Genomic DNA, 21,621 nt, shown 5'->3' with positions numbered 1-21,621 from the left:
TCATTCAGCTGCTTTCAATGTAGAACAAGTCATGTTCACAGAAAAGTAAATGGCTTGGTTACATATATCTTTAACTACACTGAGGCTGCCAATTGCAAGTACCCTGAGGTTGGTCTGAGGACCTTGTCTTATCAGTTGAGTACCTACTGTGTGCCAGTCTATGGTGGTGCAGTGGCCAAGGAGGCACATATAACCTCTGCCCTCCATGGAGACAGACATGGGAATAGATCATTTTCACCCTGTGTGGAGGGGTGCACAGGTTGCCTCCAACTTGTGGAAGGAGAATCTAGTTCAGCCAGGTGTTGGCAAGGTGGTCTCAAGGAAAGCTCTTTTCAACCAAAGAGTTACTTTCTGGTCATTCTTAAAAATGATACCTACTGTACATCAGTAGATCTACTTACTATAAACAAATTCACATTAAATTGCCCATAATGGATGTGAGCCAAGTTGTTACTCCTCCCAAGGATATTGAACTTATCATGAGATACAACCCTTTCTTTTTTTTTTTTTATTATGGTACCATTAATATACAATCACATGAGCAATATGAGATACAGCCTTTTCTAAACCTGGGTGATGTACTGCTAGTAATGAAAATTTGCTTTTGAATATCAGATCCTTTGGGGCCAGAGGAAGGGGTCTTTCTAGTTCTTACAGTGACATCAAAGAAAGTAGCCACCTTTTCCTTCCTGACTAGTGGGTGATCTTATCATTTCATTGATTTTCAAGGAACTAAAACAGACCAAGCACATCTATTTTACCAGATTATGTCATATAAAAATGCCCACAGTTTGCCAAATACAATAGAAGGGGCACAGAATAAACATTATTCTTTCCTTCTGAAAGTTGTACTCTAAATCTTATCTTCATCTTATTCTCAGCTGATCTTCCTTCTGCTTTGTGTTTAGCTAGTCCTCCACCTACAAACAGGTGCAAATCTCCTTTTACCCACACAGTGTGTTTGAGCTAAAGCTTTCCAAAGTTTGGTGGTACTTGCTAGCTCCTGTTTTAACCTTCCCTCTCTCCTCTCTGCCAGTGCATGCATCCCCATTTCTTGGCCTGTTTAGGGCCACTTTTATGACATTAGGCCTTTGCCCAAGAAACTTTCTCTACCAGACTCCTCTCATCTCACAGGCAAGCTCCTCCACATCCTTCAAGACCCCACTCAAATAGCTCCTCTTATCTGGAACCTACTGCTGCCTTTCCAGGGGAAGTGCTTCACACATATCCCTCCTGTAGAACCTGTCACATGTATCTACCTCTTCCATTAGAATTCTTCTTCGGTGGGAACTGAGTCTTATTCACATATTTTTACCCAGTACCTACCACCATGTCTTTTGTACTATAGACACTTAATAAATAATACATGAAATTTTTCAGTGACACATTTATTTTTCCCACATTACCAAATTTCTACCTTCTCAGCCTCCTCACTCAAGTTTCTCACATTTACCAAGTACCCCTTCCATATAAGACCCTTTGCCAGGATGTCTCATTTCTCCTTACACAGCCCAGTCCCATAAAGTTATGCCTTTTTCTCCTTATAAATGAGAAAATAAATTCAGAGAGGCAACACAAAACAGCTTACCTGGTGATAACCAGCTTGCAGATGGGAGAGCTGGGATTTGAACTGGATCTCTCTGGCTCATTCCTTCACTCACACATTCAACAGATACTATACCAAGCCCCTATCTACCATTGGCCAGCTGTTGTCCTGGGTCCAGAGGAAACCACATTGAACCAGATGAATTCCTTGTCCTTGTGAACTCCCCATTTCAGTGAGGCAAGAGACAGACAACTAAGTACAGTGAAGTCTAAATGCAGTGACAAGTCCTCTGGAGGGAAACAAAGCAGGGAAATAGACAAAAGACTGAGGATAGGATGTGCATATCATTTTAGCTAAGCTGATCTGGGCAGGCCTTTCTGAGGAAGAGACCTACATAGAGTATGGGTGGGGGGAGAGAGGTTGCAATGGGCAAGGACAGCAAGTGCAGCGGCCCTGAGCAGGGAGTGAGGAGCTGCCAGGGCATGTGCCTGGAACTGAGCCGGCAAGAGCAACCCTCTTAGAAGGGAGTTGGGAGAAGCCACCAGGAGCCAAATCCTGTGGGAGCTTGTAGCTCACGGACTGGACTTTGGATTTTACTCTAAATATCATTGGGAAGCCACTGGAGTTCTCTAAGTAGTAGAACTCTCTGTGCTGTCACATAAGCCACAGCAGTTTGTGGAGCAGATATGCTTGGGCTGTTCTGGTTTCTGCAAGGCTCCTTAACATGTTACCTTGGTCATCAGTACAGATAGAAGAGGTGGTTTTAGATGTATGAACCCATCCAATAGGATGAGGCAGAGCTATTCTTAGCCCTGAATGATAGACGGGGAAACTGAAGCACAGAAGGGCTGCATAGCATGTGCACTGTCACATGGCTAGCAAGTAGCCTAGCTGGGTTTTGAACTTGTCCTTAAGACCACTTAGGTAACTTGCCTTCCATCCTGCTAGTTTGGTGGGATTGGAGTTCAAAGCCAGTCAGTTTGGCCTGAGATGAAATGCTCTCTATTTCATTCTTGTTTCTCTGCCACTGCCCAGTCTGGACACCTGCAGCCTCCCTCCAGCCTTAGTGTTTTTGCCTGGTTTTACTGCCAGTCTTCCCTAGTACTGACCTGTACACCCCAGACTACCGTTGTGCTCAGTGGGGGCTTCACATCTCTCCATCTCCTCCCACCAACAAAATCCTTCACGGGCCTTCCTTTGGGACATTTCAGAATATTTGGATTGGCCTTAACAGGCCCTCTGGCTGCCTACTGCCTCTCCCTGCTTTCCTCCTCTTCTGTCAACACCTGGCACCTTCCCCGCAGCCGCGTCGGTCTCTGCCTTGTGTGAACAAAGCCTGTGTGCACGTGGGTCTGCAGCTTTGCTCTCTGCATCCCCTCTGCCTGGGGTGCCCCGCCCTCCTGCCTTCTCCTGCAGTTCCAGACTTGTTCCTTGGAATGGCGGTTCCCTGTTGATTCCTTCTCCTAATCTTGCAGGCCATTTGTCACCATCACTCACTGACCTGGCCCTTAGGTTGATAAGTGTTTTTGCCGCATCCACCTAGCTGAGCTGTCATCCTTTAAAAGAAACGATGTATCTTCTACGTCTGTGCTGCTTCTTGATGTCTCCAAATATATCCTATTAATCAGCATCTAGTAGATACTCCATTTAGTGTTGGTAAGATTTTGGGGAGGAACTGGGGAGATAAGCCAGAATTGCGCACGCAAGGTGTGGTCACTCAACAGCATGTGTGTTACCACTGGCTGCTATGGTCTGTTTGTGTCTAAAGACAATTAGGGCCTTCTTTTCCCGTTCTCTGAATATTGGTGGTGTTTGGTTGCTGAGCCAGTCCCAAAGATGGCTCCATTTTTGCTAAAAAGGAAACTTAATTTGAGAAGCTTAGTGTTCTGTCCTCTACTTATATTTATTTTTCTGATATTAAAACAAGTGCACTTGGGTTTAAGGGGTTTTTTTTTTTCCCCTTGACACTTCTAACTCGTCCAGATGGTTATGCAATTCACAGACTCAACTTTGTCCAGATCATGAAAATCCAAAGGCCTTCCTATTTGGGTAGAGTCCATATGTTTAGGCATTGTTCCTTGTGTGGGTCCAGACCTTGTTGAAAAATCTAACAGTGGAACTTGTATTCCCTACTTGGTCCAACTTAGGATGTTCCCCTCCTCCTGGTCATGAGGTTAAGAGGTCGATGGTCACTTCACAAGTGATTACATTTTCCTGTCAGCAGAGAAGGTGATAAGACATTGTAAACAATCGAGCTATACCTTTTATTGTTCATCATTTATATGCTGCATCAGCATTTCAGTAAGATCATCACCAGATGTACAGAAAGGCTTATTTTAAAAAGAAACTTCCACCACGTTAGTCTAAAATGAATGAGGCTAGTGGTTTTCAAATATTTTAGAGTTCCCGAGAAGCTGGTTCAAGATACAGACTTTTACTGTATCTGTACTTAGTGTATTTTTAGAGATTCTGACACAGTAACTCTAGGGTGGAGGTCAATTAATCTGCATTTTAACAGGTGTCTGATTATTCTGTGGCCCTTAGCACCACACTTTGAGAAATTCTGACTTAGACTATAAAGCAAAATTTTTTTTTTAAAAAAAGCAGAGTATTTTAAAATAGAAAAAAATGAACTGTCAAAGTTAGCATTTTCTTGCCCCTTTGATGTTTGATTGTTGGCTTTCTCTTCTCTCAGCTTTTTGCCTGCAGCACAGATCTGTGTTGGTCCTGCAGCTTGTTTTTAGCCCCTTGGGGCACCCAGCACTCATCCTTAACACTCCAACCCACCTACCCAGGCCTCTGTATCTTTTTTACAAAAGGCTTAGTTCATTTTCCAGAAAAAAAAGCATTTTTTTTTAGTACAGTATTGTACATTTAGAATATTAATTTTGTTGGAATATATAACTCTTCCTATCACCACTTTTTTCCCATAGGTGTGGTTTCTGGCGGGAACCCATGGTGATGGGTGCTTGGTTTCCCCTTTTCACTTGAATTTCAAGTGCTTATACTGTGTGCCCTGCTTGGCTTGGAGAGCAATTACACCTACCCTCATTTCACCTCTAGAAGTGAATTCATTTGTTTGTTCATTCCATAGAGATTTATTGAACATCTACTATTCATCAAACACTCTTCTTGGCAATGGGACATCCGTGTTAACAAGAGACTACACGCTCATATCCTCATTACATTTACACTCCAGTCGGGGGGAGAAAGACAAATATGTTATGCTGAAAAGTGTTATGGAAAAAACCGAGTAGGGGAAGAGGGATACTGAGTGTTGGAGGTGGAGGAGGGCTGCAAAGGTGGTAGTCAGAGAGGTGACATTTGAGAAAAGACTCAGAAGGAGGGGAGTGAACAAGCCTCCAAATGAGGACATTCGAAGGGATGACAATCTGGGCAGAGGAAATAACTAGTGCAAAGGCCTAGAGATGGGAATGTGTCTGGAGTATTGAAGGAACAGCAAGGAGGCCAGCAGGGCCAGAGTAGGATGAACAAAGGGGGACAATGCTGGCCAGGAGTCAGAGAAGAAACAGGGGCCATTGTAAGAACTTGGGCTTCTTCCCTGAGTGAAGGAAACTTGGAAAGTTTGGAGCAGAGGAGTGAGGTGACTAGATATCCAAAGGATCTCTGGCTCTGCTGAGGACAGAGTGTGGCACGGAGCCTGGCGGAGCCAGCTGGACCTGCTAGGAGGCTAGCATGGTGACCCAGGAGGGAGTGAATGGCTTGGGCCTGGGTGAATGTCGTGGAGGTGGTGACAAGCGATCCACTCTGGGTATAGTTGGAAGATGAGCAGATGAATCAACCAAGTCTTTTGATGATTTGATGGGGGAAGGGAGAGAGAAAGAGTGGATGAAAGGGTGATTTTTTGGCCTGAGTCAACAGAACTGAGTCACTTCCCCATCAGCGGAGATGGCGAAGTCTGCGGGTGGAGCAGGTGGGGGGGAGAAGATGAGGAAAGCAGCTTTGCGGATATCATGGAGATGTCTACTTACATCCCAGTGGAAGTGCTGTGGGCAGTCGGAGTATGAGGCTGGTGCTCTGGAGATAATTACCTAAGAGTTTATAGCTTATGGAAATATGGAAGAGTTTATTTTTTTTCAAAATGTCTTGCTTTGTATTTGAATCTGTTAATGTATGTGTGTATGTGTATATATGTGTGTATATATTTAAGGATATGTGGGTACATAATTCTCTCTACATAGTTGTATCTATGTTATTAGCAGAATTGTGTGTGGGTGCCTGTGTGTTATATTTCTCCTGCTAGTTATACTCATAGTCCATTGTTTTCAGTTTTTTTGTTTCCAGACTACTGTTGCATCTGTAATCTTTGGTATTAAGTGTCCATATTCACTGAGTCATCTTTGTTTCCTGGTGTGGTGCTCCAGACCCACCCCTGGTAGTCATCAATGTTATTATCATTTGCCATATTGGGCTTGTATTCACTCCTGGAATGGATCACCATTGCAGAGGAAACAGCCAGTGCAAAGAAAACCACTGAAAATGGCAACTTAGCTCTGCTAAGTTCTTTTCTGAAGGGTAGTTAACAGAACCTTCGAGCGTGTGTGAGCTTTGCAGTGCAGCTTCTCCATCATGTGACCATGCTTGGCACACTTGATCCATGATGGCACAGTTCATTTGTGTAAGCAACCTGACAGATGTCCTTACCGAGGCATCAAATTGGATGGTGTCTGCTAACAAACCTAATGAGAAAAAAGAAAGAGAATTCAAAGGATTACCTTTCTTTTTAAGGATTAAATTTGTGCCATTTAGCTGTTTGATACCCTGTAGTTAATATTGCTTTACTAGAAGCCTATGCAATTCTTCACATGGGTGTCAAAATAATTTCAGTGAAAATGATGTTGTGATGATGTTGTGTGGCCTCATCAAGCTGAAGTATTCGTCTTGTGATTACAGATGGGTTTCTGTCTGTGCCTGCTCCACTTTCTTCCAAGCATTTTGCTTGACGAGCTAGACTTAGCCATCTCCATTAATTTACTCTGGCACTTCACATGGTTAGACAGGCCATGAACACGATGGTCTTTAATATATATTTTTTTACATCCTGCATTACTCCTTTTTAATTGATGCCCTTCATAAATTGTATTTGCTGAATCTATAATTACTCATCAAACAGCAAAAGCAAATCTACCTCCTAGTACAATGAAGATGTTCTTTTGTGGAATTATTAAGATACAGAAGTTCGACATGCAAAGTAATTTAGTTCTGCTTTATAATTATATCTTTTGGGATTATGTCTTTGGAGGTCACATCTACTAGAGCCTATCAATGTGGAAAGGACCGATCGTCAGCAGTGCACCTCATCAATGGCCCTGCCTTGCAGAGACCATTTCCCCATATATAAGCTCTTTAAAGCAGTTGGAATTTCTTGTTTCTTTCATAATATTTTTACGTGCTTCAGAGTAGTTAATTCTGCTTCATCTGATACTCCTTTAGTTTATTTGCAATGTTTTGACTCTTGAAATCGCAAGGAACCTTATATGGTTGAGTGTGGGATCTTTGAGGGAACATCAGTAGGAAGTTACCATCTACCAAGTTTGGAAATACACCAAATTAAGGCAACTTAGAATGTATAATAGAAAAATTCTTGTTTAGGTGACTGGCAAAATGCATAAACTTTACCATGGAGCAAAGTAGGACATTAGTTTTCTTATAAAAAAAGATTCAGGGAAAATAAAAGAATATTGTCAATAAAGGGTTTGTAGCAAGGTTTCCCAAAGTGTGTTCAGGGTGTTAGGGGGGGAAACTGAAGCAGGAGTTCCATAGCAAATTTGAGGTGGTGGTGGAGGTGGTGGTGTTTACTGTCTCCCACTTAAAGAAAAATGTAATCTCTGTCCAAGTAGGGTCCTTGTCACCTTCTTCATCATTTTGTCTCTGGTGCATAGCACAGTACCTTGCATATAGTAAGCGCATAAACATTTGCTAACTGTATGAACTGCAGGACTTCTCAGAGCCTTTGACTTCGTAGTGGCCCTTGTGACTTGTCAAAGAGAGAGAGCAGTGGTCTACAGTCTTTCCTAAACTTACTGGACTGCTGAACCTTTTCCTTGAAGAGCATTTTTACTACACTTAGTTTCCTTGAAAAACCCTCTGGGAAATTCTGGCTTTGGATAAGACAGGTGAAAATAAAGTTTTAAAACTGAATTGAGCACTGAGTGAAATATCCAAGTTTTTCTTGATATCAGAATGTGATACAGATTATAAAGCAGAAGAGATGCCAGGCTTCCTTATTTGTGCCTATGATTTTGGGCAAGTTGACCCCTAGAAACCTATAAAGGGTGATAATTGTGTTTGCCTAATTTGTTATTGGGAAAATGAATTACACTTAGTCCCACTTTGAAAAGTTAAATGAAATAATGTATGTAAAGCACTTCGTTAGGTAAGAACATTACTATTATCATTATCACCATAAAAAGGTAAGTGATAAAATCGCGCCAGTTAGGACGGATGATCAACCTTTCTCCCTCCCTCCCTTCAACTAAAACTGGAGTGCTTCTCATACAGCAGGCATTGTTAGTTGCAGGGGACACAGTGGTGAGCTAAGTAAAGACCTTCCCTGTGGGCCTAGGGTTTTTTGTAGTACTTTGTGTTTACTAATGTCACTGTCTTTTAAAACATAAAGCAAATTTAATTGTACACAATTCAGTTAAAGGTGATTGTTCTGAAGGCATTATATTAGAGATCTGCCTCAGAGGATCACTTTTTCTCTCAGAATCAGATCTGACCTTACACAAAGTAAAGCAGGATTCATAGGTCACATTTGAAAGTAAAAGAAATAAAATGAAGCTAGCATTACTAGAGAAGGTAATCCACATGGCAAGTGAAATCCCCTTTATCCTGGTCAGTTTAACCAGCATTGGAGGTGGACCAGATTTAGCCTGTAAAAATATACAATGCTTAATTAAATGGGAGTCACAGATAAAGAATAGTTTTATTTGTATATAAGTATGTCTCAAATAGTGCATGGTACACACACTAAAAAAAATTGTTTGAAGTCACATTTAACTGGGCATTCTTTATTTTATCTAACTAGGCTAACTACACAAAATGTGGGGCCCAGCCACCTGCACACGAGTAAGACAATTACCTGCACAGATCAACAGTTGAGGCCATCTTTGTAGAGGAGGCATTTTACTCCAAACTGAATAGAAACCTTTGCTTCTATTGGAAATGATTTATAACAGTTCCCGCCTGATTGCCAAGTGTTCCCAAATTAAAAGCCATTAATTAAGGCCTTATATAGATACAAAAGATATGCAAGGAGCGCGTTGTAATTCCAGCTCAGTACTTCAGGTGAGAGCTTTTCAAATTACGTGGACCACTGGAGCCACCTGCTTGACTAGACACAGCGCAGCCTGCACGTGGCTCATCGCGCATGGAGGAGCCCGCGTTGTTACTGATTTTTCTCATTTCTCCAGGGCAAATACTAATTAATGGATACAATTCACAGCTGATTAGCTGTAGTTTCTTCAGTAATTACATTCGCATACTAACTGTTCAGAAGAGGATTTCTAACCCACTTCTTATTTCACTCCAAGCTTAATTTGTTTTTTGAATTGTTTAGGCCCTTAGTTTAATAGCCATTTTATTTTTCTTTGTTGTTTTAGGTGCTATTAGATAATAAGTGAGTTTAATCTTAAAAAAATACTCTCCGATAATGAGCTGTTTTCCTTAAATGGATTTCTAATTTCCCAACCAAACCTACATTTAAATAACGTTAAAGTTGGGATGCAGCGCTGTCGGGTGGTTTGGGGAGACAGGACTGGTGCACCGGATACGTGTGTGACCCACATTCTCATAAATATCTGAAAGAACATTGGGAGTGGAGGCTGAGATTTTAATTCTAGGATCATTAATTCATCAAAATTCCAAGACAGAAATCTGTACTTTTTCTTGCATGTATTTAATATTGAAGGAAAAAAAATTTTCTGCATTTGTGTGTGTGTGCATGCACACCTGCTTATGTGTGTTTTCTTCATTTTTAAATTATTTTTAAACCACTTATTCAGGTGTGATGGACATACCAAAAATTGCACATATTTAATGTATGTGACTTGATGAGTTCAGAGATACGTACATATTTGTGAAACCATTACCACGTAGTTTGATATCACATGCCTTCAGAGAAACCAGATAAAGCACTAACAATACATCTTTCAGAAATCCTTATAAAGATAGTCTGAGGGCTCGTTGTATGCGTATTTATTTAGGTGTTGTTTTGCTGGGCGGGATTTTCCTTCTGGAGACTCTAACAGCACTCTGCAACCATTAGAGCCTTCCGAGTAAATCCCGCGTAGTTCTTGGATCCCTGAGATGATACAGTGTGGCCTGGCAATCCCGCTTCCATGCAAGAATCCTACAGGTTCAGAGGCAGGTGCTGAGAGCCCCCACAGAAATAAGTGTTTGTGGGTTTACTGAGAGGAGGATTATGTGAGCCTGCCGTGTCTATGTGTCTATATCTCTGTGTATTCTCTTTACTTCTCTCTGCCCCTCCCTCTCTTTTCTCTCTCTCTGCCTTTCCTTGGGAAATACGGACCTTTTACTTTAAATGATTACTAGCCCTTTTTATGTTAGAGAATAGATATATGCATTTCACCCTCCAGAGACCAATCCTGTTATTTGATGCATTGAAGGAAGGAAATAATACACTTTATAAAAAGAGGGGCATTCTTTTACCATTTAAAAATCGTGAAAATAATATAGCTTCAGATAATTAGGCTTACAGAGCCTTTCCATATTACCACACTGATAACAGAATGTTTAAAGCAACAAAATGTGGCTGCTTATACCATCTGAACCTGAAAAAACATCTCTGCCAAAATCCAAGTTTTACATTTTGATAACAGGTCTCTCCAAGTAAAGAGCTTATGTCTGAAATGCTGATACAGTCTTATTTGTGATGGAATGAATGGGCTTTTGTGTTAGGGAATTAAATAAAAATTGCTGTGTTCATAGGATCCCGCTTATTTTTTAAACCTCTTTGCACTTAATGTTACACTGAGAGATTAAGTTTCACTGTTTTCAACAGCTCTGATGGATATAGATACTGTTTTAAACTCTGTTTGGAGATTTAAAAAATATTCTTCAGGCTTATTTATTTATATTCATGCCACACCCCATTCAGTAGAAAATAGAATTTGAATTCTGGGAATTGAATTTTATTCCCTTTAATTCACATTTTAACCTACTCACACTTCTGACATCTGTTCTTGAAAAGCAAGCTATGAAATCCCAACATATTTTAAAAATATGTCAAGGTGGTTTTCTTGGAAACTCTTTTCTTTCTAGCCTCTGACAAATGCCAGTTCAATATATAACACCCGCTAGTGACCAGTTGGCCAAATGTTTACAGTTGTCTCCCTTTACTATTAGTCTTGATGGGAAACAACACGATTTTCTGGAATGATCAAGGTAGCTTAACTGTGTGCTTTAGTTTCTGAGGGGCCCAGCCGACAGTGTCCAGCATGGTGCTCTGCAACCTCTGTCACAGTCCACATTCAGTCTGAGTAAAACCCCTTTTATCTCATAACGGCGGCATTCTTTCCAAATCCTATCTGAGTATTAAGTAAATCACCAAAATTCTTTATTATGCTTCACATTAACATAAAACAATCTGTTTTCTTTCAGTTTGGAAATAACAGTAACTACATGAATATGGCTGAGGCAAACAATCCTTTCTTTGCAACCAGTGAGGTAGGTGTCTGTCTTAATGTGTCTGTTCATGTTCTGTGTGTTATTATGTCATTTAAAAGGCTTGAAGGGAAAAGCAAAGTACTGAATTTATCTCTCTCTTATGTGGCACAAGGTAATGGTTTTGGAGGAGAAACGAGAAAAATCTGTTGGAAAAGAAAATAACCTGACAAGTCTTTATCACTGTCCATAGGCTGTTATGAACGTTAGTAATTCACACACATCAAGTAATTTTCTTAATGAGAAGAAGTATATATGCAAACAAAAGTAAATATATAAGAAAGCATATCAAATCTATATATCCAAATTGGTATCTAAGCAGATAAATGGTTATTTTGGTAACTAGGATGGGAGTGACTTTTAATAGAAAATATTTTAATTTTACATTGCTCTGGAGATAATTTCATGTAGTTACTCTGGTTTGGAAAATAACGTGGCAGAACAGTATTAGAGTTTCTTGGGTCTTCGGTGGGAGGGATGTGAAATGGATGTTCTGGTTTTTGTTTGGTGTCCATAGCCTAGTCCAGTGCCTGGCACAAAGTAAGTCCCCAGATATTTATTGAATGAATGAATGAATGGGCATGCTCCAAGACATGGTCATAGCTAGGAAACCTGGGTGATGGACTCCAAAGGCAGCACCACGTGGGCTCTGGGTTGGTCTATAGTTGATCAGGACAAATGGAACAAACACCTTGTTGCAGTTTTCACTGCATTCCCTATGTACTGACGTAGGGCTGTTGTAGGAGGTCTCATCAGCCTACCCTCCAGATACAACTTGATCTTGATTAGATCAAGAAAATGGTTTCCTAAAAATGGTAAGCTGTGTGAGATTAAAGATTTTAAAACAAGAACAAACAGAAGTGAAATTGTTCCAAATGGGATGTTGCCTCTTGTGGTTCCTGTAATAAGAAGTCTTCATTTTCCAAATACAGTCAAATATAGGGAACTGAAGTAGCTTGACCCCAGAGAATGAGAGTCATAATGGCTTTGTAAATGATCTTGGTTACAGGGAAGCAAGTGGCATGAGAGAAATTAACTTTGAGAAATTATTAGAAAAAAAATGGCAAATCAAGAATTAAGGGCGTTCGTAGATTAATCATTTTTATCGTGACCAGCATCTCTCTAACCAAGAAGACAGCCTAGATAAGGGAATATTGTTTGGCACTGGCTGCTGTGTTGTTTGTGATAATGAACACAAACCCCATCTGTAAGGACAACATGATGTTTCATTCTGTAGGATTTTTTCCCTACATTTGAATCAAACATTGATGAAAGCTCTACTGCCAGCAGCTGTTCAGAGACAATTTAATTCCAGCTGTGATAATTCACCGTGTCAGACATTGGCTGTTATATGTTGATACAACAGTTCTCCAGATTTGCATTTTTATCAAAAGGAACAAATGTTTTGAACATTTCAGTACAGATGGTATTTAACCATGTACATACTACTTTAACATGTTCAAGGTAAACACTGAAAAGTCAATATCTGTAAAAAGTAATCATACAAACTCTAAATGATGAATCTAATATTGGTCATATGGTGTAGTTGCAAAAGCCAATGTCTTTTTTGTTGATGCCATACGTGGTTATTTTTATAATCTCAGACATCCCGTGTTTTGGGTTACTCTTTTCTCTAAGGAATGCTTAATTTTTTTTATATTTAATATATTACCTCTTTAAAAGTGGTTGAGGATATTAGCATTTTCTTGGTCATATTTTATAATATACCTTTATTGTATTGTTTTATTACATTATGGTACAGTAATATACTAATTTCTAACATTAAATTAATTTGTCTTTTAAAAAATTATACCACAGGGACATATTATGCATAAGACATCTCTCTCCATTCTTTAAAAAATAAAAATGAAAACCTCCTTAATTTTGACTGCCTAGCAAAAGACATGCTTTATGTTAGAGTTTAAGAAGTAATCTTAAGCAACGATTTCACTGTATATCTTTTCTTGAACAAAAAGTAAAGCCCAAGTAAATGTTAATCTACTACATTATAGCATGTGCCTAATTTCCCATCACTGCATTAAAAGTAAATTTATTTGTTACTTTAACATTTTAATGAGTGCAAACTAATTCAAGAAGACTTTAGGTTTGAATGCTGTAAAGTCGAAATTATGCCCGAAACCAATTCCCCTCACATAGATATTGCCCTGTAGATAACACAACAGGGACTGGGATACTCTGAGTTTGAAATTCACACATTTGCTTTATGTTTTCTGTCTGTGTCATGATTACCCTGACCATTTTTAAAGTACTTTAAATATTTATTGAAATAATATTTCAAGTGTTAATTACAGTGGTAATGAAAACAGCCAAATGCCACATATCAAGAATGAGTGTTTATCCGTATTGTTAATGTGATATGTTAGATTTCATTAAGCAGTAATGGGGTAGCAAATGAGTCACAAATTACAGTTGCATCTGTTACTAGACCACATTAGTGCCAAAATAACGGCAAATGCAGCCATAGGGTTACGTTCATTAGCCAACCACATTTTTGTGGCCAATTCATCCCTTTGTGTTTGAGAACTCGGGGTACCACAGTCAGAAACTGACATCTTTTGGGGGTTGTTATTAGAATGAATATGTCAGAAAATTTAATTATTGCATTCCAGCTTTCAGATGTGTTATTACGCTCTAATGTTTTGCACATACCGAATTTAAGAACCTGAAAATGTTCAATTGTCCTGCCATGGACTCCTATAATTTGTGACTTCTTTATTTTTTGTGAGATAACAGCTGACAGGTCCTATAGGCAAGAAATGGCTCTTTTTTTCTTGAGTTTGTTTCTGTTTTCTCTCAAGTGGTTATTAAGTTACATCATCATCGATAGTTTGAAGAAGGGTGATTTTCAGCTCTTAATTAGTTCTCTTAACCAAGTATAGCAGATTTAAATGATCTTAACACCAGTTCATTCTTCAAAAAATACTATTACTAGTAAGTCAACAATAACCTTGACCCTTTATGCTAGGAATAAAAAATATGAACGGTCCCCTAACCCCTTCATCTTACCAAAAATAATATCCTAGACTTTGACCACCCAGCCCCATAAAATCCAAGTTCTATTTTAAGAAAGATGGTTAGTGTAGTTGAGCAAGGCAGCCCTGATTTACATCAAAAAGCGCTATTTTAAAACACTATCTGAGAATCTAAGTAGCGGTGAAGGAAGCTGTGAATTATTGACTTAGGTCTTGAGAAAGAACACTTGTCTAACTGAGCAATATCAGGGAGCTAGTATGTCTGTATCAGTCTCTTTCTATGCTTGTTCTATAGATGGTCTTTAAAAGTTGAAGACTGCTAAAAATGTTCTGATAAATACATATTGAAATCTACATATAAAGAAAATATCTCTCTTTTTAGTTAAATAAAAGCATCAGGACCTTTTAATATATGCTCTGATGATCCTTATATAAAATATATTACAAACAGTAACAGTTTCCATAGAAGCTTTCATTGCACTTGGGAAAATACCAATAAGGAAATTAAAAAAGCAAACCACAAATTTAATATTACTTGTTTTAGATGTTGTGGCAGAAAGTAAATATGTGTCATGTTCACTTCTGGATTAATGTTGTGTGTGTGCGCCACAAAATCATCAGCATTTATGAAGCATGTGGATAATGTAAGCGGTCTGAGCTGTTTCACTAACATATCAATAAAGTGGCAATTTGTTATATAGCCAAATCTAATGTCGCTGATGCTCTAACAACAAAGACAGATGTTGCTAATTAAGTACGCATTAAAAAACTGTTAATACTGATACTCCATTAAAACCATATGATAATGAGACTGAAATCTTTAATCAGAATGATCAGCAAAACTTTATGTACGGAAATCTGTGTTTAAGATGTTTTCATTTGAGAAATAAATATTTGGCCTAACTATGTAGTGGTTTCATGAAGAATCTTTCACTTTCCCTCCGAGGGGAAATAAGATACATGAACAGAATGTGAAGAAATCTCTGTTTTATTTCTTTTCAGCAGACATTCCATACGCCAAGCCTGGGGGATGAGGAGTTTGAAATCCCCCCTATCACGCCTCCTCCGGAGTCAGACCCCGCCCTGAGCATGCCTGATGTTCTACCTTTTCAAGGCCTCAGCGATCCTTTGCCTTCCCAGGGAAGTGAATTCACACCCCAGTTTCCCCCTCAAAGTTTGGATCTTCCTTCGATTACCATCTCAAGAAATCTCGTGGAACAAGATGGGGTGCTCCATAGCAGTGGGTTGCATATGGTAGGCTCCACATTTATTGATTGAAAATGTTTTTTTTTTTTTTAATTATTTGCGCTTCTCATGGTAAAGATCTGAGACTCCATGTACTGAAACATGCCCCTGCCTATCCACGCGTGGACATGTGGATTGTCCGTCCCAGGGCCATTTAAATGCAGGTCCTAGATCAAGCCCTGGTTATCCGACAAGAGGGTATTATTGGGTTGGTCGACAGTCACGTGAACGAGGATGACCCACTAAGATCCTTCCGATTTGAAAGGATTTTTAAGAAGGCTGATTCCTTGAGAGAAGCAGCCAATGTTCTCTTGCCTGTGGTTTAACACAGAGGTGTACCTAAGTTGAAAGTCTGCCCGAGAGAGATCTTAGAAATGGAAGCCCGTATCAGGGGCCTAGGTCTTTTGTATTTGTTGGATTATAACATAACGTTCATGATACAAGATTTGCTCCTACATTAAATAAAATATCAAACTGTGATACAGACAAGGGAAAAAGAATAATTGCTTGTAACCAGCAGAGGAAAATATAGAGTGGGTTATTGTGTGAAATATACCAAATTGTGTTATTTATTGTTGTAAACATTGAATAAGGCACTCCAGAGAGTCAAGATTACTAACGCAATAATTTTAGTTCTATTTTTCTTAGTGTGCAATTAGAGTCAGCAATCACCAGAGTAAATCTGCATAAGTATTTTAAACTCTTCTGGGATTGTTTTTTTTCTACCATAGAGTATAATGCATTTGTGTCTATCTAGGTGAGGTACTAAGCGGACATTTTAAAACAAGATTAATAGTTTAGAGGGCTTTTTCTTAACCCTGATAAAATGAAACAGATGTGTCAGTATAACAAAAAACAAATCCTATTGCTTGTTTACATATTTCTCTGCACATTAGGACCATGCCAGTGATGTTTATTGGTTTCATTGTTAATTCCCCAGATAACAGCAGATGACTGCAAAATATGTAGTGGATTAGTGGTGCAAAGATTCAGTGTGCTCTCTGAAATATAAGATTACTTTCCCAAAAAGGATTGCGGCAACATAATTTTCTTTGCTTGTGATCTTTTGTGTTTGAGCTGAACATCAGAGTTTTTATTTTTACTTTTTTGTCAGAAAAGGATGCAGTGAACAGTCGGGAAATGGTCATTAAGTATTCATAAACGTTTCTTGCCATCACAAGTAATTATTTCCTGTGGACTTTCTTACATTTTGTCCTTTTGACACTAGAATGGAGGGCTCTGTCCTCTGTTCTTCTACAGTCAGACTTGCAATGTTGTGCCTGGAAAATAATAAAAATAAAAAGGGTGTTTAGTCACCAAGGGAGTTGGCCAGGGTTTACCATTATTCACAGATGCTCCACGAGGCTCATTTAAGTTGCGGAAATAGTTAAAAGACCATATAATGCATGCTAAAATGTGTACTTTATTAAATTGGTAAATATTTATTAATAATATAAGAATCTGCCTTTAAATTAAACATCTGATGAATTACCTTGCCTTAAAGCTATAAAACTGTTATTGCTGCTATAAAAAAGTGTAAAGGAGGCATTTTGACTATGAAATTTCATTTCATGGTCAATTGAATTTACTATATTGGAAAGAACTAAAGATGGAATCATAAAATAATTATGATATTCACATACACTTAAAGAACAATGCTTTCACGGACTGGCCTTGGGAGAGAGGACTCAATTTTTAATGCTTCTTTTGTAATGGATTGCTAATCACTAAAGCAGCTGAATTATTTCATTGATTTTTAAAAGTATAAGTACTTCAGCTAAGTGCAGGCTGTTGTCATGGTATTTACATGGACCTCATCACATTTATCGGTGCCTTTCTGAAGTTTTGCTGAATCTGAATGGTATATTTATTTTGGCTTGAAACAAACTAATCTTGTTGAAAGTTCTAGTAGAATTTCACCTTGAAGAAATGTCGTGGGATTTTAAATCACAAATGTTGGAACAAATAAAATGTACTAGGACAGAATTATGATGAATACAGTGTGTCGTTGGCTTTGTTCTATGTACTACCTGACATGTTCACCTATAAACTTGAATTCAGAATCGCCAGAGGCATGGTTAAAAATAGGCTATATCAAGGTTCTTCTATTTCTCCCTTCGGGTACCAAGTTGGCTGGCTACATCATAATGCTCCACAGCAGCTTCTCGGAGATTTCCCTTAGGAAGGTCACCAGAAAAATCATAAATAATACTTATACATCATGCATTCGGCCTCCTAGTGTGCATTGGGTATTTCATATCTTATGCAAGTAAGAAGTTTTATTATCCAAATGAATATGGCTGTCTGTTAGGGTTTGCTATGGTGAATTAAGGCTATCATCTAAGAAGAAAAGCCAGCTTGTTTATGTTGTATTGAACCAGCTTTTCAGAGCTCCACTGGTTTTCCTTTAGAAAGACTGACAGTTTGTCACTTTACTGATTAGCCACATTTCGGTTGGCAACAAGCACAACATGTTTATCTTCCTTACATTTATGCCATTATATTTAAAAACAGAAAGCAGGAACAAAGGGGGGCATTAAAAAGAGTCCAATGATTAGCATTCATGTTTCAAAATATGCAAATAATGCTGTAGTAGTCAAAAGCGAATTGTTGAAAAATTGAATGTCGATGCATTTGTGACTTCCAAGCACAACCTTGATTTGCCTCTTGTAGATTATGTATATTTTAAAACAGGATGTGGTTGGCAAAGCAAAATCACCAGTATATTTTGGTTAAAAAATTCTTTACCTCTAATCATTATTGTCAGTTCAGATGATCATCTGGAAATTACTTTATGGTTAATTCTAAAAATCTACAACATGCACTCCAAAGGGTGTTTTTTTTTTTAACACCTCTCTATAATCTGCCCAGCCTGCTGAGTAGCATTGACATCAGTAGTACATCAATTTCAGAAAGTGGATTATTTTTACTAGACAGCTATTGTGACATATTGGGTCAGTCATAAATGAAAGATATTCATGCAAGCATGCAATACTTGTAATGAAGTCTCACTCTGACCTTCTGTATGATTGATTCTGTAATTTAGTTTTCTCAGGCAGTGCCTGAAATGAAATGAAATCATGTTGAACAAGTTTTGAATACCCACAGTGCACCAGGAGAAGAAAAATCTGCAGCCCTAGAGGCTTGAGAGAGAGCAGCTGAACGATTTATCTCTATGCTATTATAGCCTTTGCCAGCATTCAACATTTCTTTTTTTTTTCTTATTTGGCTTAAGTACTTAATTCTGCAGGTAGCTGTAAATGGGAAAATAAAATGCTGTTCAGATTTAAAATGACAGGACAGGAGTATGTGCAGGGGACTGATAAAATATCTTGAATAGAACTGACCTTTCATGTAGCTGAAAGTTACTGGGGGATTCATCCTCATAATTACCATATAGATTATTTTTATTTCTTTCCTGCAATGAAACATTTCAGAGAGCAGTAGTGCTGATTGAATGAAAATTGAACTTGTTAACATTCTTTTCAGCTTAGCCTGTTGTACATAACAGAAGGTTAGCTTTGATGAATTTCAAAATTCTCTTTGATATCCAAGAAACAGACAGTAAAATAATTGTCTCTAGTCTGATATTTTGTATGCCCCCCAAAAGAGAATTTATAAAACACACTGATGATTCACATACTTTTTCTTCATACATTGTATTTCATGTTTAGAGGACTGACATTTTCTGTTTGATATTGCTTTGGATTTAATTGTGATAGCACATACTTACAGAAAATGCTACACTGGTGCTCTAGTAATATCAAGCATAGTATTAGAAAATTGAAAAAAGATGGAAGTGAGGTAGTTTGAGTATGGTAGTCTCTGTATCTGTTGAGGAAAGAGAAAAAGAGATTTTAAAAAGTCCTATAGAAGATAAACATGCAGAGAAGAAAATGATGAGCTTTTAAAATATTCGTAAGACTCTTAAGTCATAACCTAGACAGATAAAATTTTTGACCAGAACAATGGGGACGTATCAAAATAATACATCTAAAATTACCAGGCTTAATTTTGAAGGTTTTACTTTTCATGCAATCATTGGGTAAGGATCTAATTTTAAAGTTGAATTCTTTTTGTTTTCACAAGATGACTTACATGCCATTTTTATACTTTAAAAAATCTTACATTAAGAGAAATAGCATACTTTCAATTAATACATTGTTTTAGCAATGTTGCTTAATGTGTTACAGATAAAACCGTTATTTCATGGGTCATTAATGTGTTTAATGCGTGGAACGTTCTATTAAAACAAGCCCTTATTATTGTTATGAACACGTTCATTCCCATTGTGAGCAGAGTCTGCAGACCTAAATTCCACAGAATGATTACCATTTAGCCATTGGGGGAACCAACAATATCTCATACAGATTGAATGATTACTCCAGTAATGTTTATTTTTGGTCAAGTTATGGTCTAAAAGTACTTTTGTTATAAGTTAACTATAGAAAAGGCGTGATGTACAGAAGCGAAAGACTTTGAATGGAGTGGGATCTATCTTTTTAAAGTCCAAATTATGAAACTGAAACCATATTAATCTTTAGCAAATATTTACCGAGCACCTACTAAGTGCTACATATTGTTCTTGGTAATTAGAGACTGATTATACTATTTATAAAATTGTGTTCTTGATTACCAATGTCTCTACCATGTAATGCAAAGATTCAGTCTGATTACTGCTGTAAAGATACATATTGTCCAAAGTCCATTTTAATTTAGCTGTTACTATACCTTGACAGTTGTCTGCCTGAAGTACCCAGGCCACACACATTTCTATGAGCTACCTTACTTTATAGAGTAAAGAGCCTTGTACTATGCATGCCTTAAAATAAATATACTTTATTCTTGGCCTATAAATACCAACTGACCCTGAACATATTTGTGTTGTTTTTAAGGTTGAGTTAACTTTGGGGTCATCTATTAAAGCAGGAGTGTGTTCCAAACTTCTGCTAAACCCAATTAGTTCATGTGAAGTGTGACCCATGATTACCTGCTTGATTTATAACATTGGAGGAAAAGTGTCATTAGAAAGTTATGCTGTGATTTATTTCCCTGTATCTTGCTTTTAAACTATATTATCTGTAGTTACCTATTATACATAGTTACTATTATACTATGCCAGTACTTCCCATTGAGTGAGGGACAGTAGAAACACCATTTTACATCCCTCAGAATCATGAATAAAACTGACACAGTAGCTCAAACATTTTTTAGAGGAATGAGAATTATTTTGTATACCACTGTTCCATTTCCTTTTACTCAAAATAGTTGTTTCTCTTGAAATGGTCTCCATTGCTTGTTTATGGCCTGTCCTGTCCCCTACCTAGCCCGTCTTCTTTTCTGTTGTCATCCTTGGGCCTGGCACAGTGTCTGGCTAGAATACACTAGGCTCCCCCCAGATATTTTATTTGTTGAATATATGAATGAATGAAAAGACAACAAAAGAATATTTATTTGTTATTAAGTGCATACCTTGACTACTAAATAAAAATAGAGGGGAAGGGCTTAATGTATAAAGAATTATAAAAATGAAATTCCTCTTGAAAATTTTAATTCAGGACTGAATAAAATAAGCATGGAGCTCTGACTCCTTGGTAAAAATAAGGGAATTACAGGACATATGAGTAAAATACCATTAAGTGTTTTATGATAAACTCTTGCAAATTTTATTTCGTTGAGAAACTATTAATTACGTTCTGGGAAGACTGTTTTTCACAAAATGTTCAGGTGTAGGTATGTTTGGTTATAATCCTGAGAGCAGTTATTAAGTAAAAATGACCTATTTTAGTGCAGACATTTTGATGAAGTTAAAGTTTGTGGTTTGTAGGTCTGTAATTATCATTGGCATGCATTTGGCATGACTGTTTGTTTCAAGGTCTATAAAGGTTAGGAATATACTACCTATGTGCAATGATTGATTGATGTTAATTTGGAAATAAAATTTTAACATTGCTAAAGGACATGACTAAATAATTGAGCATAAAATTACTGGCCTGACTTTCATATTGTAGTTCTCTAATATTCATTAATACAAAGCAATTTTTATTACTGATAATTGTTTAATTGCTCCATTTCTCAAGAAATATTGATTAAAAAGCCGACCCAGTGAAAATGTATTTAGTCACACTC

The 21,621-nt window shown here is 37.9% G+C and overlaps 1 protein-coding gene across 2 annotated transcripts in view; it reads left to right on the top strand.

The window, feature by feature from the left end:
- The window catches only part of TOX3 (TOX high mobility group box family member 3), a 99,600-nt gene that overhangs the window by 59,671 nt on the left and 18,308 nt on the right, over window positions 1-21,621 (top strand). The window contains exons 2-3 of one of the 2 annotated variants that reach the window (XM_037001479.2): window positions 11,192-11,257; window positions 15,253-15,501. In XM_037001479.2, coding sequence (XP_036857374.2) covers window positions 11,192-11,257; window positions 15,253-15,501 — 315 coding nt within the window. Of the gene's footprint in view, window positions 1-11,191; window positions 11,258-15,249; window positions 15,502-21,621 lie in introns of both variants that reach the window. The other variant, XM_037001478.2, reaches the window with a different exon arrangement.

This window comes from Manis javanica, chromosome 17 (genome assembly GCF_040802235.1).
Source record: "Manis javanica isolate MJ-LG chromosome 17, MJ_LKY, whole genome shotgun sequence".
Classification (NCBI taxonomy): domain Eukaryota; kingdom Metazoa; phylum Chordata; class Mammalia; order Pholidota; family Manidae; genus Manis; species Manis javanica.
Note: the sequence above shows the minus strand (reverse complement) of the source record. Positions and strands in the feature narration are given on the sequence as shown.